Raw genomic sequence first — 23,018 nt, 5'->3', positions numbered from 1 at the left:
TCTTTAGGGCTTATTAGCACAGTACTTGACGTAATAAATGTTTGTGAAACATCTCTCCGTTTTATAGTCAAGGAAACCGAAGCAAAATGACTCTGCCAGGGTCACACAGTTATTAAGTGTCTGATGGACTGGATTTGAACTCCTGTCTTTCTGACTTCAGGCCTAGGTACCACCTCATTGCTTCTATTTTATCCTCGCCCTTAGCCTCATTCCACCCTGGGAGGTAAGTACTATTACCGCTTCCATTTTACAGATGAAGAAGGCGGGCAGAGGTTAAGTAACTTGCCCAGGGCCACATGGCTGAGTCTGGATTTCAGTTCAGATCTTCCTGAGTCTAGGCACAACGCTCTATCGACTGTACCACTTACCTGACTATAAGTTACAAATTATAATCCACAAGTCCAGCCCTTGACAAGGAAAGAAAGGGTTATAAGACAAGCAACAGGGAGATAGATTCCTACTCCTTTGGCCTTGATGCTGGGAGTAGATGGTATTCTTTGTCTATCAGGCTCACCACTCATTTTTACCTCCTGGCCACCTCCCTGAGGCAGGGCCCAGTGTGGAATGGAAAACAATCATCCTGGTTACTTATGTATGTCAGCATCCTAGGCATGGTTCTCGGTATCCATTGATAAGCATTTAATGTCAATTTAGTAACTTCAGTAAGGGCCAGAGCCTGAACTAATAATCAACCAGAAGAAGAGCCTGGATCTAACAGCTTCTTTGTCCTCTTCCTATGTCAACAAGGCCAGATCAGGCTGACTTAAAAGCATCCTGTCCTCTGTCTATGGCCATTAAGGGTGAGCCCCTTAACCTGAGACACTATCTTGAATAATGGGACCTTTTTCTTATCTTAATATTTTATGGACATATACTATGTTATGGCATGTAAATGGTAAATTAAACACAGAGATCCTGGGTTGTAATTTCAATGGACACTTTGTCAACTCTCTTACCTTATTGTATTTACAACCTATTCAATTAAGAAAAGTCCTTTTCTTGTACCATGGTTAAACATACATGGAGATCATAATTTGAGTAACACAGACACGCTGAGTTGGGACTGTTCTAAAAATGTATTTAAGCCTTCTCATTCTTTTGTTCAAACAGTCAGATTTCATCCGGCTCCATACATGTATGTATGCTGCTGGCTTTAAGGGAATAAACAATATGGATTTACATATCACCCAGCCTGTTTGCCTCCTTTAACCAAACTTTCAGGTCAACACTTCATTACCTACCTTGGGGCTAGGGCAAGGGAACTTTCCCTTTCCAAGTGGGACTGAGAATAACCATCACAGCCCACAGAGCAGTGGAACTATGGGATTGTGGCCAGGGCAGGGCAGAACTATAGAGGAATTAACACAGTAGTTAGGAGGAAAACCAGTTTCTAAACCTTTTTCTAAAAAAAAAAAAATGTGGCCACCATGTGATAGAATCTTACCGCTGGAACTTTCAGATAATACCTAGTCCTTCCCTGACTTCAAATGGACCACACCTAAGCTGGAGGGGCACCTGTAGCCCCTAAACTTCCTGTTTACAACCCCAACTGGCTCCCCTGAAAGAGGCCTGCTCTCTAAAGCTTCATAAGAAAGAGGATGAAATGGAGAGAGAGAGCAGCTTGTTCAAGCTAAGGCTTTGAATCCCTCCTCCACCCCTAGAAAAAGGCCTGGGGGAAAAGCAGTACTGAAAAAAGGAAAAAGATGGGGTCAGGGAAAAGGCAGTTTTGCTGGGATTCGTGTCCTCTGAGTGGTAGACTGCTATTATCATCCACATGAGCCCAAGGATCGGAGATTTAGAAGTGGAAAAGACTTGTGAAGTCATAGAGTCCAACCCATTTTACAGATAAAGAAACTGAGCCCCAGCAAAGGAGATGCAATTTGCCCAAGGAAGTAAATGACAGAGCGGATATTCAAACTCAGGGCTCCAGACTCCCATTCCAGTCCTTCCATTTCAGCAAGTTAGCTATACAACCTGTGCCATACAACTTTGCTGTTCAGTCATTCCTGACTCTTTATGATCCTATTTGGGGTTTTCTTGGCAGAGATACTGGAGTGGTTTGTCTTTACCTTCTCCAGCTCATTTTACAGATGCGGAAACTGAGGCAAACAGGGTGAAGTGACTTGCCCAGGGTCACAGAACTAGTTACCGTCTAAGGCTGGATTTGAACTCAAGTCTTGTGACTCCAGACCAGATACTCTATCCATTTTACTGCCTAGCTGCCCTACAACTTTGGTCTCATATAGCTCTAATCTCTTGGCTAGATACATCCCCCTGTATGTATTACTGGCATCAAACTCAGTATGTCTGAAAAGGGGCTCATTCTGTTCATTCTCTTTACTCCTAAATTCACTCCTCCTCTAAGTTTCCCTGTTCCTGTTGAGGGCACCACCATCCTTGCATTCCCCCAGGTTCATAACCTTCGAGTCATCCATCTTTCTTCTCCATTACCTCCCCCTCCCCCACATAGCCAGTATTTATGAAACTATTTTAGGTTTGAAAGGCACTTGACGAGTATTTTCATATTTGATCCTCATGACAATCATGGAAGGTAAGTACTACTGTTATCCATAATTTACAGATGAGGAAACCGAGGCAGACAGCAGTTAAGTAACTCTCCCAGGGCTACACGGCTAGTGTCTGAGGCAGGATTTGAACTCTGGTCTTCCTGACACCAGACCCAGTGCACAACCTAGCTGGCTCATAATAAATACTCAATCAATTGCCAAACCATGTGGATTCTGTCTCAACAATATCTCTTACATCCATCCTCTTCTCTCCATTTACACATGCTTTTATCATCTTTTGCTAGTGCAATACTTTCTTTCTTTCTCTTTTATTTTAAACAATAGTTTCTTAGTTGGGCTCCCTGCTTCCAGTCTCTCCCTTCTCTAATGCATCTGCTACGCAGCTGCCAAAAACAATATTACTAAAACGCGCATTTAACTGCATCATTCCCATACTAAAAAATCCTCACTGGCTCCCTATCGTCCCCAGGATAAAGTACAAAGTGCTCAGTGTGGCATTAAAAGCTTTCCACAATGTGGCTCCCGCCTACCTTTCCAGACATTTCATGTTACCCCCCTTCCTTTACTCTACATCCAGCCAAGCTGGCCTACCTGCTTCTCCCCAACTTCAGCATTCCACTTCTGGCCTGGAGGGCACTTCCTTCTCAATTCCAACTCTTGGAATCCCTAGCTTCCTTCAGGCTCAGCACAAAGGCCATGTCCCATAAGAGGCCTTTCCTGATACCCCAATAATTAAAGATTCTGCTCAAATTTCTTTATATTTACTCATCTGTGTACCTATCATTCCTGTCCATGCACATGTCATTTCTCCCTCCCCCAAGAATCTAAGCTCCTTGAGGATTTTTCTTTCTTGGCATCACCAGCACCCAGCCCGGTGCCTGCCTTCTACATAACAAGAGCTTAGTAATTGCTTGTTGAACTGAGTTGACCTTCTGCAACAACTATTGATGTAGAGAGGGAGAAAAATGACTATTTTCTTATCACATTAATAACCAATTTTATATACGGGACCCACTTCCCTTCATTCAAAGCCCAGACTCTCAAGGCCATTTCTGACCTTGCCTAAAGAATTCACCCCACTCCGACCATCTAACGTAGGTGAATTCTGGTCCATCATGTTCCACTTCAGTAGGACTGGAGTGGAGAATAGTAGATCCTTTGTATGGATTGCCCTAGTCGGGTGTGACCTGGGTAGAGAGGAGTCTCTTTGTCCAAGAATGACAAGATCGGAGTCACATCCCCTGCCCCCAGCCCCTCATTAGAATAAACCCACCTTTCATTAGAATATTCATTCTCTCATTAATTGTTAACCAATCAGAGTTGATTTCCACCCATCAGGCACAACCCTTTTTCCACAGTTATTTAACCATTCAAGGGGCCTCCAGAGGTCGTCTTTGGTTGCCAAGAGAAACCACCAACCTCACTTTACTGATTACTTGCCAGTCATAATTAATAAATTGATCCTTAATTACCCAGAAACTCCATCTTTCAGGAATTTTCATTCGTTTCAGGAGGATGGGGAGAAGTGAAAGGGAGGAGAGTTGCTTCTTTTCTCCCTCCTCTTCTCATCCATCTTTCTTTGATGCTGTCAGCTGGCTTAAGTCGATAGCACTCATGTATTTACAGAACCCCTATAAATCTCTGTTTCACTTCCCAAACAGTCTTAATCTGATAACACTTTTCTCTGCAAGGGGGACAAAGAGGGGCATTGGGGGACTTAGGGAGCTGCCCGAAATCCCTGGCATGGACGAAGGTTTCCAGCCTTTCCAAAGTTTTGTAGCGAGGGGCCAGTCCCTTTTCATCCCTGGCTATAGTTTGGGAGGGAAGTAGGGGAAGCAGGAGCTGGGGGTGTTAGGGCAACATTAGAGGCAGCTTTCTGGAGCCAGTGAGGAGTAACAGTGGATACCTCCCAAACTCAGATTATCCCTTTGGGTAAATCCTTTGGTAAAGGGTTAGCCTGGGGTGGGGCGGGGAATCACCTTTGAGTCTTGGATATCTAGGCACCCAGGAATTCCCAGGGCATCCATAGATGGGCATAGGCTCCAGTACCCACTGTGGGCATGACTCTCTAAGGTATTCTAAATCACCTCGTGGGTCCCCTTCACCCAGCCCACCCAACCTCAGCCTCCATCCTTATTAACAATAATAAAAAAATCATATTTCCATCTGCCTAGATGTTTACAAAACTCTTTCCTCCAAATAAGTGAGGTTAATGACATGGGTAATATTTTCCCCATTGTGGGGTTGAGCTTTAGTTTCATCTACATACCATTAAAATATAAGCTACTTGGGGGCAGAGACTACTTTTACCATTCCTTTTAAAATTTTTTTTCTTTATCTTACTTTTGAAGGCAATCAGGGTAAAATGACTTGCCCAGGATCACACAGCTAGTATCTGAGGATGGATTTGCACTCAGGTCCCTGACTTCAGGGCCAGCATTCTATCCATGGTACCACCTAGCTGCCCCCTGCCATTCTTTCTAATCCAGTGCCTTTCAGATAATAGATGTTTAATAACCACTTGTTCATTGAGCAGTGGAATTAGGGAACTCCCAGTGAGGAAATTCCCTTCACTTATACAACCTTCAGTCTTATTGAATGACCTGGGGTACTGAGAGGTTTAAATGACTTGCCCAGGACATTATACCCAGAATGGGTCTGAGGCAAGACTTGAACCCAGGTCTTCCTGACTGTGAAGCTAGCATCCTCTCCACTATGTCATTATGTCATCTCCACTATGACTCTCTTTACTGAGGAGGAAGCCAAGGCTCAGAGAAACTCATTGACCTGGCCATGGCTAAAGAGCCGATAAGTATCAGAGCTGGGATCTGAACTCAGGTCTTTGACTCCAGAACTAGCATCATGCTTACTGCACCATGTAGCAACACCCCACCCCCAACTAACCACTTCTACTAAGAAATCTGGACTCTGTGAAAAAAGGTGCTCCATCAAAAGAACGTGGCACGTGGTGTCTGTCATCTGCTCCTGCGCTTAGGCCTTGAACAACGCCATCCCTTAATGTTTGTGGAAGTGCAAATGAATGAATGAATCCTAGCTGAGGGGACCGTCCTACTTGGCATCTTTATCACGCCATCACAGATAGATCTGGCGGGGACCTTGGAGGCCAGCCCGTTGAACCACCTCATTTTACAGTTAAGAGCAGGGAGATCACACAGCTTGGTCCTCATGACCATCTACCAAGGGTCCTAATCCATCTAGTGAAAGGAGTGTCTCTCAGCTTTTTCTACCCACCCCAGAGAGCTGTTTTTTTTTCCAGAAGGGGGAGGTGAGGCAATTGGGGTTAAGCGACTTGCCCAAGGTCCCACAGCTAGTAAGTATCAAGTGTCTGAGGCTGGATTTGAACCCAGGTCCTCCTGACTCCAGGGCCGGTGCTCTATTCACTGCGCCAGCTAGCTGCCCCTCAGAGAGCTGCTTCTACTGTCTCTGGTGGGCAGGCCCCAAGCTACCCCAAAACCCCCAAACAGGAAGCATTTGTAAGGTAACAGTGACCTCCTTCTCGGAGGCAACTTTTACTTATGTTCGCTGGGTCCTTCTGGGTTACTGCTTCGCTTTATACGTTCAAACTTCTGAAGATTTGCTTGGCTGAGACTTTTTCTTATGATAATAATATGATTATCATAAATAGAGAGCATCTGTGTAGCGCTTGAAGGTTTGAAAAGAGCTTTACAAATACCATCTCTTTGGAGCCTCACAACAACTCCGGGAGGTAGGTGTTACTGTTATCTCCATTTTGAAGAAACTGAGTCAGACTGAAGCTAAGTGACTTGCCCAGGTTGACACAGTATCCAGGGTTATATTTGAATAGAGGCCCTCCTGACTTTGAGGCAGCTAGGATAGAGCACTGGCCTTAGAATCAGAAAGACTCATCTTCATGAATTCAATTCCAGTCTCAGACTCTTCCTAGCTGTGTGACCCTGGGCCAGTCACTTAACCCTGTTTGCCTTGATTTCCTCACAATATAGAATGAGCTGGAGAAGGAAATGGCAAACCACTCCGGTATCTCTGCCAAGAAAACCCCAAATGGGGCCGTGAAGAGTCAGACACAGCTGAAATGACCAAACAGCATCTTCCTCACTGTAGGTCCAGGACTCTAGCTTCTGCCTTGAGTTGAAAATAAATAAATAATCTTAAACAACTTCACACATGCAAAAAAAGAAAAGCAGAACGACACAGCAGATAGAGTTCTGGTCCACAAGTCTGGGCCTCAGCTCCTTCATCTGTAAAATAGGGAGGCTAGATGCCATGGCTTCCTAGGGTCCCTTCCAGCTCTTGTTCTAATCTGTGAGCCTGTGCCTTACCCCATACCTGAACAGGAACTTTCTCCGTAACACCTCTGAGGAATGCCCAAGCCAGCTTCCCATGGAAGACCTCCGGTAATGAGAAGCTCACTACCCCTTCACGATCTTTCACCTGCTTTTATATGGCCCCAATTGTTCTATGGCCCCAGTTGCAGCCTCTTTTATATGGCCCCAGTTCTATGACCCCTAGTCTTGGTGTCAAAGAAATAAGCAGACAAATTATTTCTATTCCACACAACAGCCTTGCCAAACACCGGAAGAGAGCAACCATGACCTGACCATAAATCTTCTCTTCTTCTTAATAACCACCCCTGGTTCCTTCAATTGCTCCTCTAGGTTCTTCCCAGTTCAGGTCTTCATGCCTCTCTTACACGGCTATAATCCCTCCCTCTTGGTGTCTTACCAATCCACCCTCCACATAGATAATCAAATTCATGTTTCTGAGGAATAGGTCTGACCATGTTACTCCTCAACTAAAAAAAAAAAATGTGTTCCCTATTGCCTTGGGAATAAAATGCAAATCCCATAGACGGGCACTTAGCGGCTTCTGTATTCTGGCTCTGGCCTACCTCCCCAGCTTTATTGCATGTTGTTCCTTCCATGATTCCACCTTCCAGCCCAAACGGGCTACACTCCGTTCTCCAAAGTCAATATTCCATCTCCTACCTCTATACGTTTGCACTGGACTCTGTCCTGCGGCTGGAATGCACTTTATTTCTGCTGCTCAGAATCCTTATTTTTCTCCAAACTAAACTTATGTCACCACTTCCATGAAATCTTCCCTGATTTCCCTCTCCCCCCATTGTTACTGTTGTGTCTCCTCAGTTTTCCTTATACTATATTTCGTTGTATGTACATTTTATTCCCTCCAGCTTGAATAGAACGTAAGCTTCTTGAGGGCAGTGACGGTTGGATATTTTCTCTTTGTATTCCCAGCACCTAGCACAGTGCTTGGCATATAGTGAATATTTATTGAATGGAAATGAATATGGTATGAATGCCAGTTGGCTCCAGGAATTTTCTCTGGCTGTCCTTTATGCCTGGACCATTCTCCCTTCTCCACTCTGACTGCTGATGTCCCTGGCTTCCTTTAAGTCCCAACAAAAATGCCACCTTCTGCAGGAAGCCTTACCTAACCCCTCTTAGTTCCAGTGCCTTCCCTCTGTCAATTATTTCCTATTTATTCTGTATATAGTTTGCTTTGTATCTATGTATTCATTTGTTTCCTGTCTCCCCCATTAGAGTAAAAGCTTTTCGAGGTTAGCGACTGGTTTTTGCCTCTTTGTATCCCCAGCGCTTAGCACAATGCCTGGTATATATCAGGTGCTTAATAAATGTTAATTGATTGATTGATTTATCCAGATCAACCTTCAGACAAACTCCAGCATGTCCATGTCCTTAAAATGTGGTGCCCTGAGCTGAACACGATTCTCTAGGGGATGCTGTGGCTTGTTGGAGAGAGCACTGGACAAGAAACCATAAGACCAGGGTTGAATCCCAGCTCTGTTACTATCAGTACAATTTTGGACAAATACTTGATCTCCGTCTCTATTGGATACTTTGATGATCTAACCCCTCTCTCATTCTAATTTTTTGTTTCTCCTCATCCAAAGACTATTTCCCTTCCACCTACAAACATGACCGGATCTTCTAAAAACCTTAACGCAATTCTATCATCCTCTCAAACTATCATCTCATACATCTCTTTATCCGTTGTGTTTGCTCAGTCATCTCAGTCATGTCCGACTCTTTGTTGGTTTTTTTTTTTTTAGAATTGGATTAGAAGATTTTATTCTCTGTGATATAAACACCAATGTGCACAGAGTTGACAGGATGGATGGGAACATTTACAAATCTTTCAGTATTTTTTTTTAAAGTCCTAAATGAAACCAGCAATTGTATGTGTGTCTAATTGTCATCTCTGAATACCACATGACCTAGGTGTTGACATTTACCTAGGTCAGTTCCTCATTCTTTAAAAATACATAACAGGGGCAGCTAGGTGGCACAGTGACTAGAGCACTGGCCCTGGAGTCAGGAGAAGCTGAGTCCAAATCTGACCTCAGACACTTGACACATTTGTGTGTGACCTTGGGCAAGTCACTTAACCCCAATTGCCCTGCCCCCCAAAAAAATCAAAAAATAAAAATACATTGTGGCTTTTATAATTTAAGACAATTTGAGAAAATTGAATGCCTGTTTCCTCATCAGGAAACAAGCATACTTTCTTATCATCATCCAGTATTAAAAATATTTCCCAGTTTTGATTTAACTTTATCTAAGGGTAGAATTAATCACTCCTACACCTAGATGTTTTTGGGTGTTTTTTGGTATTCAGTAGTTCCAAAAGCAAATTCTGTCTAAATTTAGACCGTCTATACCAGCAGAATATCCATAGCCAGATGCTAATCCAAACTATGTCAGCATGCTGGCTGAAGTCCATGTGTTAACAAAAAGAGATTAATATGAAATGTTCGCCAACATTGTTCTTGGAAATTTGGCCGCGGTCCTATGTAAGTGAGAGACCCAACTGATTCCTTGAGGATTTATTATATTCACTAGGAAGATGCAAACATCAATAGACGTCTTCAGGATGTTTTCCAATTTTGGCTTTTAGATTCCTAAAATGTAAAATATCTTCCCATCTATTTCAAGCATTTTTTTCTTCCCACAATTTAATTTCATTTGCATAACAAATTTTATCATCTTCGGCAAACTGCATATATACCTGCTTCATGTCTCACTTTTTGTGACTCCATCTGGGGCTTTCTTAGCAAAGATAGAGTGGTTCGCCATTTCCTTCTGCAGCTCATTTTACAGATGAGGTAACTGAGGCAAACAGGGATAAGCGACTTGCCCAGGGTCACATAGCTAGTAAGTATCTGAGGCTAGACTTGAACCCAAGAAGTTGGGTCTTCCTGCCTCCAGGCCTGGCACTCTGTGCACCATGGCATCACTTAGCTGCCCCAACGATGTTATTATTGTTATTCAGTTGTTTCAGTTGTGTCTGACTCTTTTTGACCCCATTTGGGGTTTTCTTGGCAAAGATACTAAAGGGGTTTGCCATTTCCTTCTCCAGCTCGGGCAAACAGGGTTAAATGACTTGCTCTGGGTCAGACAATTGGTAAATGTCTGAGGCCACATCCGAACTCAGGAAGATGAGTCTTCCTGACTCCAGGCCCAACAGTCTATCCATTGTGCCACTCAGGTGCCCTTGTCTCCTTAAAGTCATCACCAAACTCTTAGAAAAAGTCATCTACACTCCCCGCCCCCCATTTTTAGACCTCCCATTGATTTCTTAGCCCTTTGGACTCTGGCTTTGGACTTGATCGCTCAACTGGAACTACTCTGTCCAAGGTTATCAGTGATCTCTTCATTGCCAGATCTGAGGTCCTTTTCTTATTCTTTTTGAACTGTCCATAGTATTTCACACCGTTGATGACCACCTCCTCCTACCTGGACTCTGTCTAGGAAGGTTTTCATGACACTGCTCTTTCTCCCTGTTCTCCCACCCATCTGACTTCTGTTTTATTTGTTAGATCGATGTCTAGGTCCCATGTCCTTGATGTAGGTGAACTCCAGGACTTTGTCCTGGACCTTCTTCTCTCTCTCTCTTTCTCTCTCTCTCTCTCTCTCAGTGATCACATCTGTTGTCATCTTCATCATATCTATCTTCATCATATCTTCACCAGATCTATAACTTCTCCTGGGCTCTAAAGCCATATCACCAACTGCCTATGGGATGTTTCCAGCTGGATGCCTTATTGTCATCTCAAACTCTACTTGTCCTTAACGGAACTCACTATCCTCTCTGTCCTCTTCCTATAATAATAATAATAATAGCCAACATTTATGTCACTCTTTAAGGTTCATAAGGCACATTTACAAACATTATCTCACTGGGGCCTCACAATAACTCTGCGAGGTAGGTGCTATAATTATCCCCATTTTATAGATGAGGAAACTGAGGCTGGCAGTGATAAGTGATTTGCCCAAGGTCCTGCGTCAGAGGCAGGATTCAAACCCAAGTCTTCCTTGACTTCCTTGACTTCAAGTTCAACGCTTTATCCACTGTGCCACTAAAATGATTCCGAATTCCTACCCTTCCTATTTGTGTTGAGAATATATACTGCCGGGGCAGCTAGGTGGTGCAGTGAATAGAGCACCAGCCCTGGAGACAGGAGGACCTGAGTTCAAATTTGGCCTCAGACACTTGACACACTTATTAGCTGTGTGACCTTGGGCAAGTCACTTAACCCCAATTGCCCTCCCTTCCCCCTCCAAAAAAAAAAAAAGAGAGAGAGAATATATATCACCATTCTTCCAGTGACTCAGGTTCATCACAATGGAGTCATACTTGACTCGTCACTCGCACATGTCTCCCCATCATGTCCAACCAATTACAAAATTTCACTGATTCTACCTCCCCAAGATCTCTCAGGCCTACCTCGCTTCTCTTCACTCATGCAGTCACCACCCTCCTTCCGGCCCTTAGGACACTTTGTTTAGCTCCTGATCCCGACCTCCCCTCTCCAAGCTGTCCTCCACAGCTGCCAAATGATACTCCTACAGCACATTTGCGACCATGCCACTCTCTTATTCAAGAAACTTTAGCGGTTTCCCCGCTGCCTCTAAGATAAAATACAAACTCCTGCATCTGGCTTTTAAAGCCTTTTCCAAGCTGGTTCCAGACTACTTTTCCAGATTAATTACACTCTACATTCTAATCAGAGCAGCCTTCTCTCTGCACCTTATACGCTACACTTCATCTCCCACATTCATGCCTTCACACAGACACCAGGTACCTAGTATACGCTCCATCCTCAAACCATCCTCCTAGAATCCCTACCTGCCTTCAAAGCTCAGCACAAGGGCTTCTTCCTACAGGAAACTGATTCTGACCTTTTCCAGGTGCTACCACCCCTATAGAAATTCTATCCCCCCCCCAATAATTTTCTGTCTCCTTTGTATGTATCGGAGGCTGAATGAGTCAATCAATCCAATTGTCTTCCTCCACTTAAAGCCAATGACAAGGTGCTTCGCCCTGATACCTTTGTCAGGTAAGAACAATCCATTAGACTAAGTGAACTAGGTGTAAACAGAGCCTAGATATCATAAGTGAATCAATCAAACACAGGCTTAAGACTAAGTGCAGGAAGTCCTCCTTAAAAGTCATCAGATGTCCTTGTGGGGCCATTGCTAGCGTATACCATAAAGAGATAAAAGCAAGGACCAAACATACACATATATTCATAGGAGACCTTTTTTGTTGTAGCAAAGAACTGGAAACAAAGTAGGTGCCCATGAATTGGCTGACAAACTATGGCATATGAATGTGATGGAACATTTTTTTGCACCATAAGACAAGAAGAGATGAATAGTTTCAGAGGAAAGGGTTCTGTGAACTGATACAAAGTGGAGTAAGCAGAACTAGGAAAATGATTTATACAATGACCTCTGATGGATGCAATGATCCGTCATGCCTCCAGGGGATCCATGGTAAAGCATGGCACCCAGCTCCTGGCAGAAGGGTGATGGGCATGAGGTACAGAAAAAGAAATACATTTTTGGACGTGGTCAACGTGGGAATTTATTTTGTTCGGAGATGAGTACTTGTTATGAAGGGCTTTTTTAAAAGAAGCCCTTCATTGTTTAATTGTTCATTGTTTATATGTTCAACTGGAGGAATGATAGGGAAAGTATAGAAGTTCTTTATTAACTGAAAAAAATAATAAAATTAAATTTAAGGATAGAAAACATAGAGACTAAATGATTTGCTGAAGGACAGACAAATTGGGATTCCAACCAAAATCCCTCAATCTCAAATTCAGTGATCTTCCCCCCCAGAGGTGGGGAACCTGAGGCTTCAAGGCCACATGTGGCCTTCTGGGTCCTTGGGTGTGGCCTTTTGACTGAGTCCAAGTTGCACAGAACAAATCCTTTTGTTAAGAGGATTTGTTGACCTTGGGCAAGTCACTTAACCCCAATTGCCCTGCCTTCCCCCCTGCAAAACAAAAAGATTTGTTCAGTGAAGTTTGGATTCAGTCAAAGGGCCACACTTGAGGACCTAGAAGGCCACAGGTTCCTCACCCTTGCTTCCTTCTCAAACTGTTGTTTGCTTAGTCATATCACTATTTGGGGGATTTTAGATTTTTCCCAATTTTCAATATTCTAAATAATGTTCAATATTCTATAAATGGGGCTGACTAGTACAATTAGTTGTTTTTTGGTTTTTTTTGTTTATTTTGCCTCCTACCTTTTGCCATATTTGTTTCTCTGGACTTTGACTGGCCCTCTTTCCTCTGCCTTCAGGGGTTTGTGCCCACTGAGTTCTGCTCTCTCTATCCACCTGGCCTCTGGCATGGTGATCATCCAGCCCCTTGACCTTTCTCAGTGCCTTTCTTGGCTCTGACCCCAGTTCCTTCCACCCCCAGAGCCTGGTATCCGCTTCTCTGATACCTCTCCCAGAATCCGCAATCCAGTGCTGCCCATGTGCTGCAGTGACATTGACTCTCTTGGGGTCGGATTTCTTACTCTGGCAGATGTGGGCGCACTGCTTCGGATGCTGTCCGCAGATGGAGTAGCAGCTGATGCACTCTTTCACCAGGTGGTCGTAGTAGCTGCCTTGTTTCTTGCTGCACTTCAGAGACTCTGGGAAATGGAGATTGGCAAAAAGTAAATGCTTCAGTTCTTCAAGAACGAAACAGTAAGGCTCATCCCATCCCCTGGGTCACACAGCTAGGAAATGTCCGAGGCCAGATACAAAGGTCTTCCTCCCTCCAGAGCCAGTATTCTATCTACTCCACCACCTACTAGGAGATTTTTATCCTGTGGATAAATTATTATAAAGGACTTTGTCCCTGGACTGTGTTTTGATCTTATTTCTTTTTTTTATTTTTAATTTATGGAATAAAACAAGCAGTTCCATAACAGAGTAAAATAAAAAAGGTGATTGCACATGAAACTGCCAATCTGCTATGGACAACTTGCTAGTCCTTTCAAACGTACAACAAAATTATCATGTAAATTGATATAATTTCTATAGCCACGTGACCAAAATATATAAAATAATAATGATGCTGCTTTGAGGTTTCTTATCATCCAGGTCCAAACCCACAACAAACAAACTCTAAGAGGTTCTGACTTTATTGGATCAGTTCTGGGATGAACATGTGGCCATTGGTGGGAGCTTCACCCTCTTCTCGTTGTACAGAATTTCTGCTGTAAAGGGAGCTGATCTGCAACGCCTTCATTTCCAAAATCTTCCCTTATCTGTTGTCTCATTTAATTTTCACAATTGCTCTGTGGAATAAGTAGGGAATAAGTAGGGAAACTGAGGCACAGAGAATCAGCGACCAGCCCATGGACATATAAATGAGCAGTAGGATCATGATAAGAATCCAAAGCTCTTTACTCACCTCTTCCTTTAACTTCAGACCAAATTATTCTAAATGATGCCACAGCCTTTGCTCACTCTCCTAAGGCGGTGATGTGTGTAATTGTCTTTCATATTTATTATTTCAGTAACATGACATTTTGAAACAGAGAAGAAAGTGCATGTACTAAGTCATTCCCCCTCTTTCTGGGCCTCTCTTCATCCAAAAAGCACTGATTTACGTGCCAAGCACTGTGTTAGGCTCTGGAGGTACAGAGGCAAACATGAAGCAGAGCTTGCCCTCAAGGAGTTTGCATTCTGTTAGGTGGAGGAGAGGAGAGACAACATGCACACATCCAAGGACGTTTAAAAAAAACAACTATACAAAGTAATTTCCAGGAATATTAAACTAGCTACTGGGGAAAAGAGGGAGAGCAGGAAAGGCCAAGCTAAAGGCCAAGGAGGAGGCGACACTGTTCAAAAGGAGGCAAGGGATTCTGTAAAGGCGGTCGGTCCCCTTTGTCTAAGGTTCCTTCTAGCTCTCTGACTCTGAGGGTAAGAAGATACTACAGTGGAGAGAGCACTGGGCCTGCAGTAAGGAAGTGCCCATTTCAAACCCCGCCTCAGACATTTGCTAACTGTGTGCCCCTGGGCACATCACTTAACCTCTCTCAGTATCAGTTTTCTCATCTGTAAAATGGGGTAATAGTCTCATCTACTGCATAGGATTATTGTGAAAACCAAAGATAATATATGTAAAATGCTTTAAGCATTATATAAATACTAGCTAATGTTATCATTATTTGCCTTTGTGTACTCCATAGTGCTGTGTTTACAGTAGGCCTTTAATTAATAATTACTGAAGGCTGAACATTGAAAGATTTGGGTGAATGGATATTAATCAACAAGCATTTATTGAGCTATACAAAAAATGCCGTGCTAGTCACTGAATGATCATTGGCTACTGTTACAGTAATTTAGGGTGGGACTTTTTTTTTTACTGTTTTCTCTTTTAGAATGATAAAATAATCAAGTGTCTTTGATTAAGCCTTACTAGGTCCAAAGCCCCAGGCCCACACCCTTTTACTGATTAGATGTGAAGCCTCAGGGCCCTATAAAGAGTATATAAAATCAGAGGTTAGCATTTTGTTTGGGACTCTCACTCACTGGAAGAGTGTCATGTGACTTGAAGAGACTCTAAGCACCCATTGTTAAGAGCCCACCCCCCCCCACCCCCCTCTTGTAAACCCATATGTTGATGCTTTCCTGGTAACTGTGAATTGTGATTTGAATCACACAAGGTTAGTCTGTTGATGTTTGTAATTTCTATTTGTATTTGCTCTGAAGTTCAGGGTGCTGGCTTTTTCCCCCTGAACTAAATGAATGATAGATGAATGTTTGATTAAAGTGAGATTGTTAGTCTTTCCTAAGAAAAGTTGTTTTCCTTAGAAAAGCAGATCAAAGAACCTGTCCTGGCAGCTCTTGTTGCTGGTCTCTTTGGGTCTTACACCTCAACAGCAGCTGCTAGCCACATTGTTGTTACAGCCATGTATTCTTGAAAATTGCTTTTAGGTCTGAGCCCAGTGTCCCCCACCCCACCCCAATTTGTGGCTGGCACATAGAGATGTTTTCTGATTAATTGGTTTGGTTTTTAAACCTTTGATCAGGTCCCCCAGAACCATGAGATGTCAGAGTTGTAGAGACTCTTAGGGATCATCTCATGAGGGAATTGGCCAAGGTCACATACTACGTGACCCTAGCTATGCTAGGGAAGAGGCTAGTACCCATGTCTCCTGGCTCCCAGTCAAGGTGAGTTTAGTGTGTCCAGGCAGAGGCTGCCATGTCTAGAGAGGGTTATGCTAGGGCTTAGTCCAGTTATCCAGTCCCCCAGGGCCAGCACACCAGAGTCCAAATCCCAGCTCTGCCACTTACTAACTATGTAGCCATGGGTAAGTCACTTATACTCTCTGAGCCTCAGTTTCCTCATCTGGAAAATGGATCTTGTAGCCTCCAAGGTCCCTCCCAGCTCAAAATCTATGCTCCCAAGATCCCTTCTCCAGGACTTACTGCAAAACATGTCACAGCTCCTGTGGTTGGGTCTGCGGCATAGATGCTCACAGGGGACACAGTCGTGTACTAGCAAGTCCCAGTACTCTTCCTTCAGGCAGCGTTTCATGGTCCTCCACCATAGGTAAGGCTTGATGATAGCTGTGAAACAGAAGAGGGATGAGGAGGGTCTAGTTGGACCACAGCCTGAGGGTTTGGTTCACTCTACACCTAAGAGAGCCTTCAAGGGGCTTGGCTGCTCAAAGCCTGAGATCAGAGCATTTGCACTCAAAACCCTTGAAATGAGCAATATCCAATCCAATAAGCATTTATCTATCAAGCATTTGTGCAATGAACTGTGATGGGGGAGAGACGCAAAAATAAAACAACAAAAAAAGTTCCTGCCCTCGAGAAGCTTACATTCTACTGGAGGAATAGAAAATATAAACATACGTGGAATATCGTTTTAGGAGGGAGAAAAGACAAACAGCAAGTAGAGTCAGGAAAGGATCCCTGAAGGAGGTGGCATATTCATTATAGAAGTATTTATTAAGAGCCTACTCTGTTCCAAGTATCATATTAGGAGCTATGGGGAAAAAAAAGTAAAAAACAAAACAATTCTTGCCTTCAACAAGCTTACATTCTACCAAGAAGAAGCAACTGGGACACTAAGTTCATCTAAAATATATACAAAGTTATTTTGGGGTAGGGGATAGTACTAACGATGGGCGCAAGGATTGGAAAAGGCCTCCCATAAGGCCTGGTGCTTAAGCTGAAAGGCAGAGAGAGCTTTCCAGGCATGGGGTACACCCTGTGCAGTCGCAGGGGCAGGAGATGGAACAAAGCCCAGGAAGTAGGCAGTTGGGCTGGAACACTGAAGGTGAGAGGGAGTCAGATGAAATCAGTCTCGACTTCAAAGGATACAGTGGAGCCAGACAGTGAAGAGCTTCAGATGCCAAACTGGAGAATCTGTGTTTTATCCTAGAGGCAAGGGGAGCCATCGGAGGATCTTGGAGAAGGGAGTGACAAAAATCAGATTTGTGTTTTAGGAAGGCCAACGTGGCAGCTGGGGTGAAGATGGATTGGAAAGGGAAGAAATCAGGTACAAGAAGACCTACCAAAAGGCTATTGTAATAGTCCAAGCGAGAAGCGATACAGACCTGAACTAACATGCTGGTGGTATGAACATGGCAGGAATATTGTTAATATCAACCGTAATGTTCCCTTCTCTGTCCAAAGGCTGTTGTTGTCCACCCTTCTTTCTCAAAGAGGACCAGTGACGTCAGGAGGGTGATGTCTTGACTTGAAAGTGAATTGGATTTAAGTGAGGCAGGGCTGTGCAAAGTCACCAGCCTCACTGTCTCCTCCAGAGCCATCTGGGCCCAGTGGCAAGATATAGACCAGGAGGACTGGAGGTGGCCCTGGAGGCAGTGGGCAACTTTGGCCTTTTTAAGCTAAGGTCTTTCCCAGGTCTCAGTTTGACTGAGGTCATACCCATCCAGTGATTAAGGCTAGGGAAGAAATGAGGCAGAGAATGGCCTCTTTTACCTAGTCAAAAAAAAAAAATCAACCTGGGAGGGGAAGACCTTAAGGTCGAATGCACTTTTAAGATTGTGCAAAGAGGTGCTCCATCCTCTTGTAAGGGCAAGAGCAAGTGGTGTCTGAGTTCAGAATGTTGTAGGCTGAGAGATGAGGTCACTGGGGTGGTTGGTTTTGTTTGATCATGTATCATTGATTCAAGCAACAATTCAGGAGACAATGGGGAAGGTGGCATGCTGAGAAATTACTCAAACACTAATAGATCTACGAGCTTATTTATGTAGGAATTCCTTGTAGTGATAAAGACTCCAGCCTGTCCATGCCAACCCATCCTGTGAGACTCTTATTCATGAGAGCTCACTACGGTGTGAGTGGGAGAGGGGCCATGCAATATTCCCAGGATTCTTTGCTGCTTTTTTCTTAGGAAATGGCTATAAATATAATATAAAATATATAATTCATATGTAAATATATAATGTTTATTTATGTGTATAAATAAATATAAATATATAAATATATAAACAAAAGGTACCAATGAAACTCCACTACCATAATAAGGCATGAGAGGAAGACTGTGGAAGCATGATGAAATAGTGGAAAAAATATGGACCCTGGTACAGTGGATAGAATGCTGGGCTTGGAGTCAGGAAGACTCATCTTCATGAGTTCAATGCCAGCTTCAGACACTTGCTAGCTATATGACCCTGGGCAAGTCACTTCACCCTGTTTGCTGCATGAGCTAGAGAAGGAAATGGCAAATCGCTTCAATATCTTTGTCAAGAAAACTCCAAATGGGGTCATGAAGAGTTGGTCATGAGTGAAACAACTGAACAGTAATGGACCCTAGAGTTTGAGGACCTGAGTTCAAATCCCAATGTAAGACCTTGGGCAATTCATCTGCAAAGTAAGAAGGTTGGATCAGATGGCTTCTGAGGTCCCTTCCAGCTCTAGAACTATATGCCTATGAGGCAACGTGTTCTATTCGTTATTGCTTAGCCTTCTTTTCTTTATTTTGAAAATAAGTACATGGAAATTAAAAGATTTTTCTAGTGGCTCAGAAAATACTTGACTTAATTAGGCATTGTGGGGTAGTAAGTAGAGTGTCAGACTTGGAGTCCGGAGATCTAGATTCGAATCCTGCCTCTGACATTTACTAGCTCTGTGACTATGGTCAAGCCTGCTTGCCCATCTGTCACATGGGGATAGTCCTATTTGTCCACCTGCCTCCTAACATTCTTATGAGGAAAGTGCTAGCGTAAATCTTAACCACATTATATAAAGATTTAAATTATTATCATTCAAAGTTTAACATAATTGTCAGTGGCTTTCTAGCTTATTCCAGAACCACGGCATCAGAAAGGACCTTGGAGTCTTCTAATCCAAAATCCTTGAAGCAGGATTCCTCTTGAGAGCCTCCCCAACAAAGGGTCATTCAGTCTCCATTTGAAGATTTTCAATGATGGGGGACTCACTGCCTCCTGAATTAGTCCATTCCACTCTGGGAAGCTCTGATTTCTGGGAAATGTTCTCCCTAGAAATCAGCCCCCCCAACCCCCCAAAAAGAAAAGAAATCAGCCCCTCTTCCATTTCCACCCATCGCTCCTTGGTCTTCCCTCGAGGGCTAAACACGCCAAATACTTGAGGACGACATTCCCGTTCACTCAAGTCTTCTCTCTTCTAGACTAAACAACCTTATTTCATTCAGTAAGATTACTGATCTAGAACCGTGTGGAACTTTATAAGCCTTGTAGTCTAGTCCTCCCCCACCCCCATTTTACAGATGAAGAAGACCGAAGCCCATAGAACTTAAATGATTTGTGCAAGATCACCCTGATGGTGTCAGAGGTGGGATTTGATCCCAAATCCTCCGTCTCCAGAGGCAGTGCTCCCTAATCACATGGGCCCCTTTAGCTTATCCCCTATTAGAATGGAAGCTCCTTAAGAGTATGGATTGTTTCATTCTTTGTATCTCTATCCCCTCAACAAGTACTTAATAAATGTTTGATTGATTAATTGTCAATACTCTTCCTAAAATGAATCACCCAGCAGCAGCTAGGTGGTGCAGTGAGTAGAGCACCGGCCCTGGAGTCAGGAGGACCTGAGTTCAAATGCAGCGTCAGATGCTTGACACGCTTGCTAGCTGTGTGACCTTGGGCAAGTCACTTACCCCCAATTGCCCTCCCTTCCCCCCTCCAAAAAAAAATTAAAATGAATCACCCATAATAATAACAAATTCATTTATCTTGTGCTGCAAAATACTTTTCCTTACAACAAAGGGAAGTAAACAGTGTAGGTATCTATTATTTCCATTTTGCAGATAAGGAAATAAAGGCTCTGAATGATCAACTAACTGGTAACACAACTACGATATCTTAAGTATGATTCAAATCTAGGGCTCCTTGCTCCCAATCTAGTGTTCTATCCACTATGCCATACTGTCTCCCACAAACACTGGCTATGATACTCCAGAAGTGGCCTGGCCACAAGTATGGAACACCTGTCATTTCCTTCTCTCTAGACACAATGTTTCTGTTAAGACAGTCTAAGACAGAAATGACACTTTGGGCCGCCATCTTGTACCATTGACTCATATTGGGCATATGGCCTACTGTAAACCCAGATCTTTTTTTATAGGATCTTGTATTTAAGCAGTTTGTTTGTTTGCATGTTTAAACCCCATTCAGGTATGTGGTTGGCTGGAGGTAACATCTAACCAAATCCTATCTTCATATTCAACCTATCGAAATCTCTGCCTCTCGATACTTAAAGCCCTCAGCATCTAGACCACCCATACAAACATTATCTATCTGTCTGTCTGTCTATCCAAACACAAATACACACACATATGTATAGATTTGTCAAATTTGTCAAATACAGGGTTGTAACCAGAGCAGGGCAACCAAGGCTTTTTTTCCAGAGGGCCAACATCTTGCGGAGTGGGTATTTTCTCCCACTAGCAGTCTGTGGAACCACCAACCCAGGCCTCAAGACCTTAGCATCCATCTTGTACCATTACCGTACCCCTCTAGCTCCTCCTCCTAAGGTCTGAGGACTGTTGGTGATGCTCCTGGGAGACAAGCTGCCTCCTCTTGTGGTGCAACTGCACCTGAGGTGTACCTCCCTCTGTGGTAGTCCCACCAGTTGAATTTGCCTTTGGGGCAACAGTGATAAATCTGGCTGAATGAAAAAAAAATGGCAAAGCTCTGTTGTGCTAAAAATAACCAACACCCAAAAGCAGAGGCAGAGAAATACAAGGTTGGGAACGCTTGAGCCTAGCCTGGAGTCTCAATCGTCTACCTTATCTACTTCCCCATGTATATCTGTATATCTTTATGTATGCGTGTCTATCTAAATGTAATGTGTATATGACTACATATATGTAATATATATCTGTGTATGTATATCATGAGTCACTATAAGTTATTCGGACTTATGATTCATGTCCAAGGCTACTCGGACTCACGTCCAAGTAGGGACAGGATCGTTTTATGCTTCATGACCACCCACCCCGCTCAGTGATAAATACTCGAGCACATTCTGTGTGCCCGTTAGTCTTTCAGGTTATGGGCTATAGGAATTCTAGAGAGGAAAAAGAACACATTCCCTGTCCTCATGGGTGTAAACTGAGATGCAGCCTAGTAAACTGGAATGAGCTTCTGGCTGAAAATGGGAAGACCCATGGACTTAGCCCAGACTCTGCTGTGAACCCACTGTAGGATGTAAAGCAAGACCCTTCCTTTCTTTGGGAAATTAAGGCAGTCTAATCAGATGGCCTCTAAGGCCCCTTCCAGTTCCATCATTCTAGAATTCAAACCGAAGTGAGCCAGGAGAGACAATGTGGTGCTATCAAAAGCATTCTAAGAATTTGGGTTCCAATTCCACCTTCGATGCTTGCTACCTATGTGGAGGAGTTCCTTAATCCTCCTCAGACTCAGTTGTCTTGTCTGTAAAATAAAAGGGCAAGACATTCAGTTCTGGGTCTGATGTTTGACGTGCTGGCACCATGCTGACGACTAAGATTGGCTAAACTTTCTGCAGATTAAAGAAAAGTTTTTTGACGTTTCCCATTTCTCAAGAGCTTCTCTTTCCTCTTCTTTCTTGCTCTAATGGTTTGTGGCCTACCCTGTCTTTTCCAAAGATTCAGAAAGAAGGAAGATGGGGTTTCCTTGATGGCAGTGCTGAGACCTAGCCTTCAAGGCTGAAAACAAGAAAGGCCTCGCTCCCCTCCCCTTCTTTCATGAGACGGAGGAGAGAAAGGAATGAATTTGGTTGCCCTGTGCTCCCCAGGCTACAGTAATAGACTATAATCCCTTGTATTTACAGAGTGCGGCTAGCTTTTGAAATTTTCCCGATCATTTTCTAGTTCGGTGCAATGCAAAAACATGGATTTTGAGACAGAGGACTTTGGGTCTCATCTCAACCTCACAGTATTTACTACCTCCTGGGGCTACCTCCATTTCCTCATCTGTAAAGTGAGAGAATTGGGCCAGATGGCCTTCCTTCCAGCTCTAGATCTCTGATCCTATCATCTCCTTTATGGGTGCTAAGTTATAGTTAGAACCCTCCTGGCTGTCATCTGCCTTGAACCACACACGCCGGCTGAGCTCCGTGGGAACTAGACTGAACCTCTGGACTATCTTCCAGACCTAAAATACTCTCTGAGCCTCTTCCAGCTCCCAAGACAATCCCATTTCCATCAAGTCAACTCTGCTTCCTCAGCCTCACTCCCGTTCTCACTCCCATGTGACCACTTCCCCGTTCCCTATGTCCCACAAAGGGTCTGGGAAGATACTCACATCTCTTCTTCCGCAAAAGGCTGTTCTCTCACCTTGCTCGACTTCTGCTCCCTCACAAGGAACTACAGTCCCAGGCCTTACCCATTACTCAGTAGGTTTATTATTAGCCTTAGATTTGATTAGCGTCTATGCTGTATGTTTCCTGGGTTTTTCCCCCAAACTTTTAATATGTAAATCAGCCACAGGCCTGCCCATGCATACATATGTATGCACACGTAATCTCTAGGGCACACTGGAGCTGGCAGCTTAGCCATGCCCGGTGAATCTTTTTTTTTTTTTTTCCTTTTTGGCAGGGCAATTGGGGTTAAGTGACTTGCCCAAGGTCACACAGCTAGTACATGTGTCAAGTGTCTGAGGCCGGATTTGAACTCAGGTCCTCCTGACTCCAGGGCCGGTGCTCTACTCACTGCACCAC

At 43.7% G+C, this 23,018-nt stretch overlaps 1 protein-coding gene across 2 annotated transcripts in view; it reads right to left on the bottom strand.

Annotated features, from left to right (window-relative positions):
- The window catches only part of TNFRSF13B (TNF receptor superfamily member 13B), a 34,901-nt gene extending 12,203 nt beyond the window's left edge, over positions 1 to 22,698 (bottom strand). The window contains exons 1-3 of one of the 2 annotated variants that reach the window (XM_036741904.1): positions 22,604 to 22,698; positions 16,290 to 16,430; positions 13,382 to 13,498 (exon numbers count right to left, since the gene is read on the bottom strand). In XM_036741904.1, coding sequence (XP_036597799.1) covers positions 13,382 to 13,498; positions 16,290 to 16,398 — 226 coding nt within the window. In that variant the 5' untranslated portion in view covers positions 16,399 to 16,430; positions 22,604 to 22,698. Of the gene's footprint in view, positions 1 to 13,306; positions 13,499 to 16,289; positions 16,431 to 22,603 lie in introns of both variants that reach the window. The other variant, XM_036741903.1, reaches the window with a different exon arrangement.
- Positions 22,699 to 23,018: the final 320 nt, after the last annotated feature.

The sequence above is a fragment of the Trichosurus vulpecula genome, chromosome 1, assembly GCF_011100635.1.
Source record: "Trichosurus vulpecula isolate mTriVul1 chromosome 1, mTriVul1.pri, whole genome shotgun sequence".
NCBI classification, from domain to species: Eukaryota; Metazoa; Chordata; class Mammalia; order Diprotodontia; family Phalangeridae; genus Trichosurus; species Trichosurus vulpecula.
The sequence above is the reverse complement of the archived record's forward strand: the minus strand, read 5'-3'. Positions and strand labels throughout refer to the sequence as shown.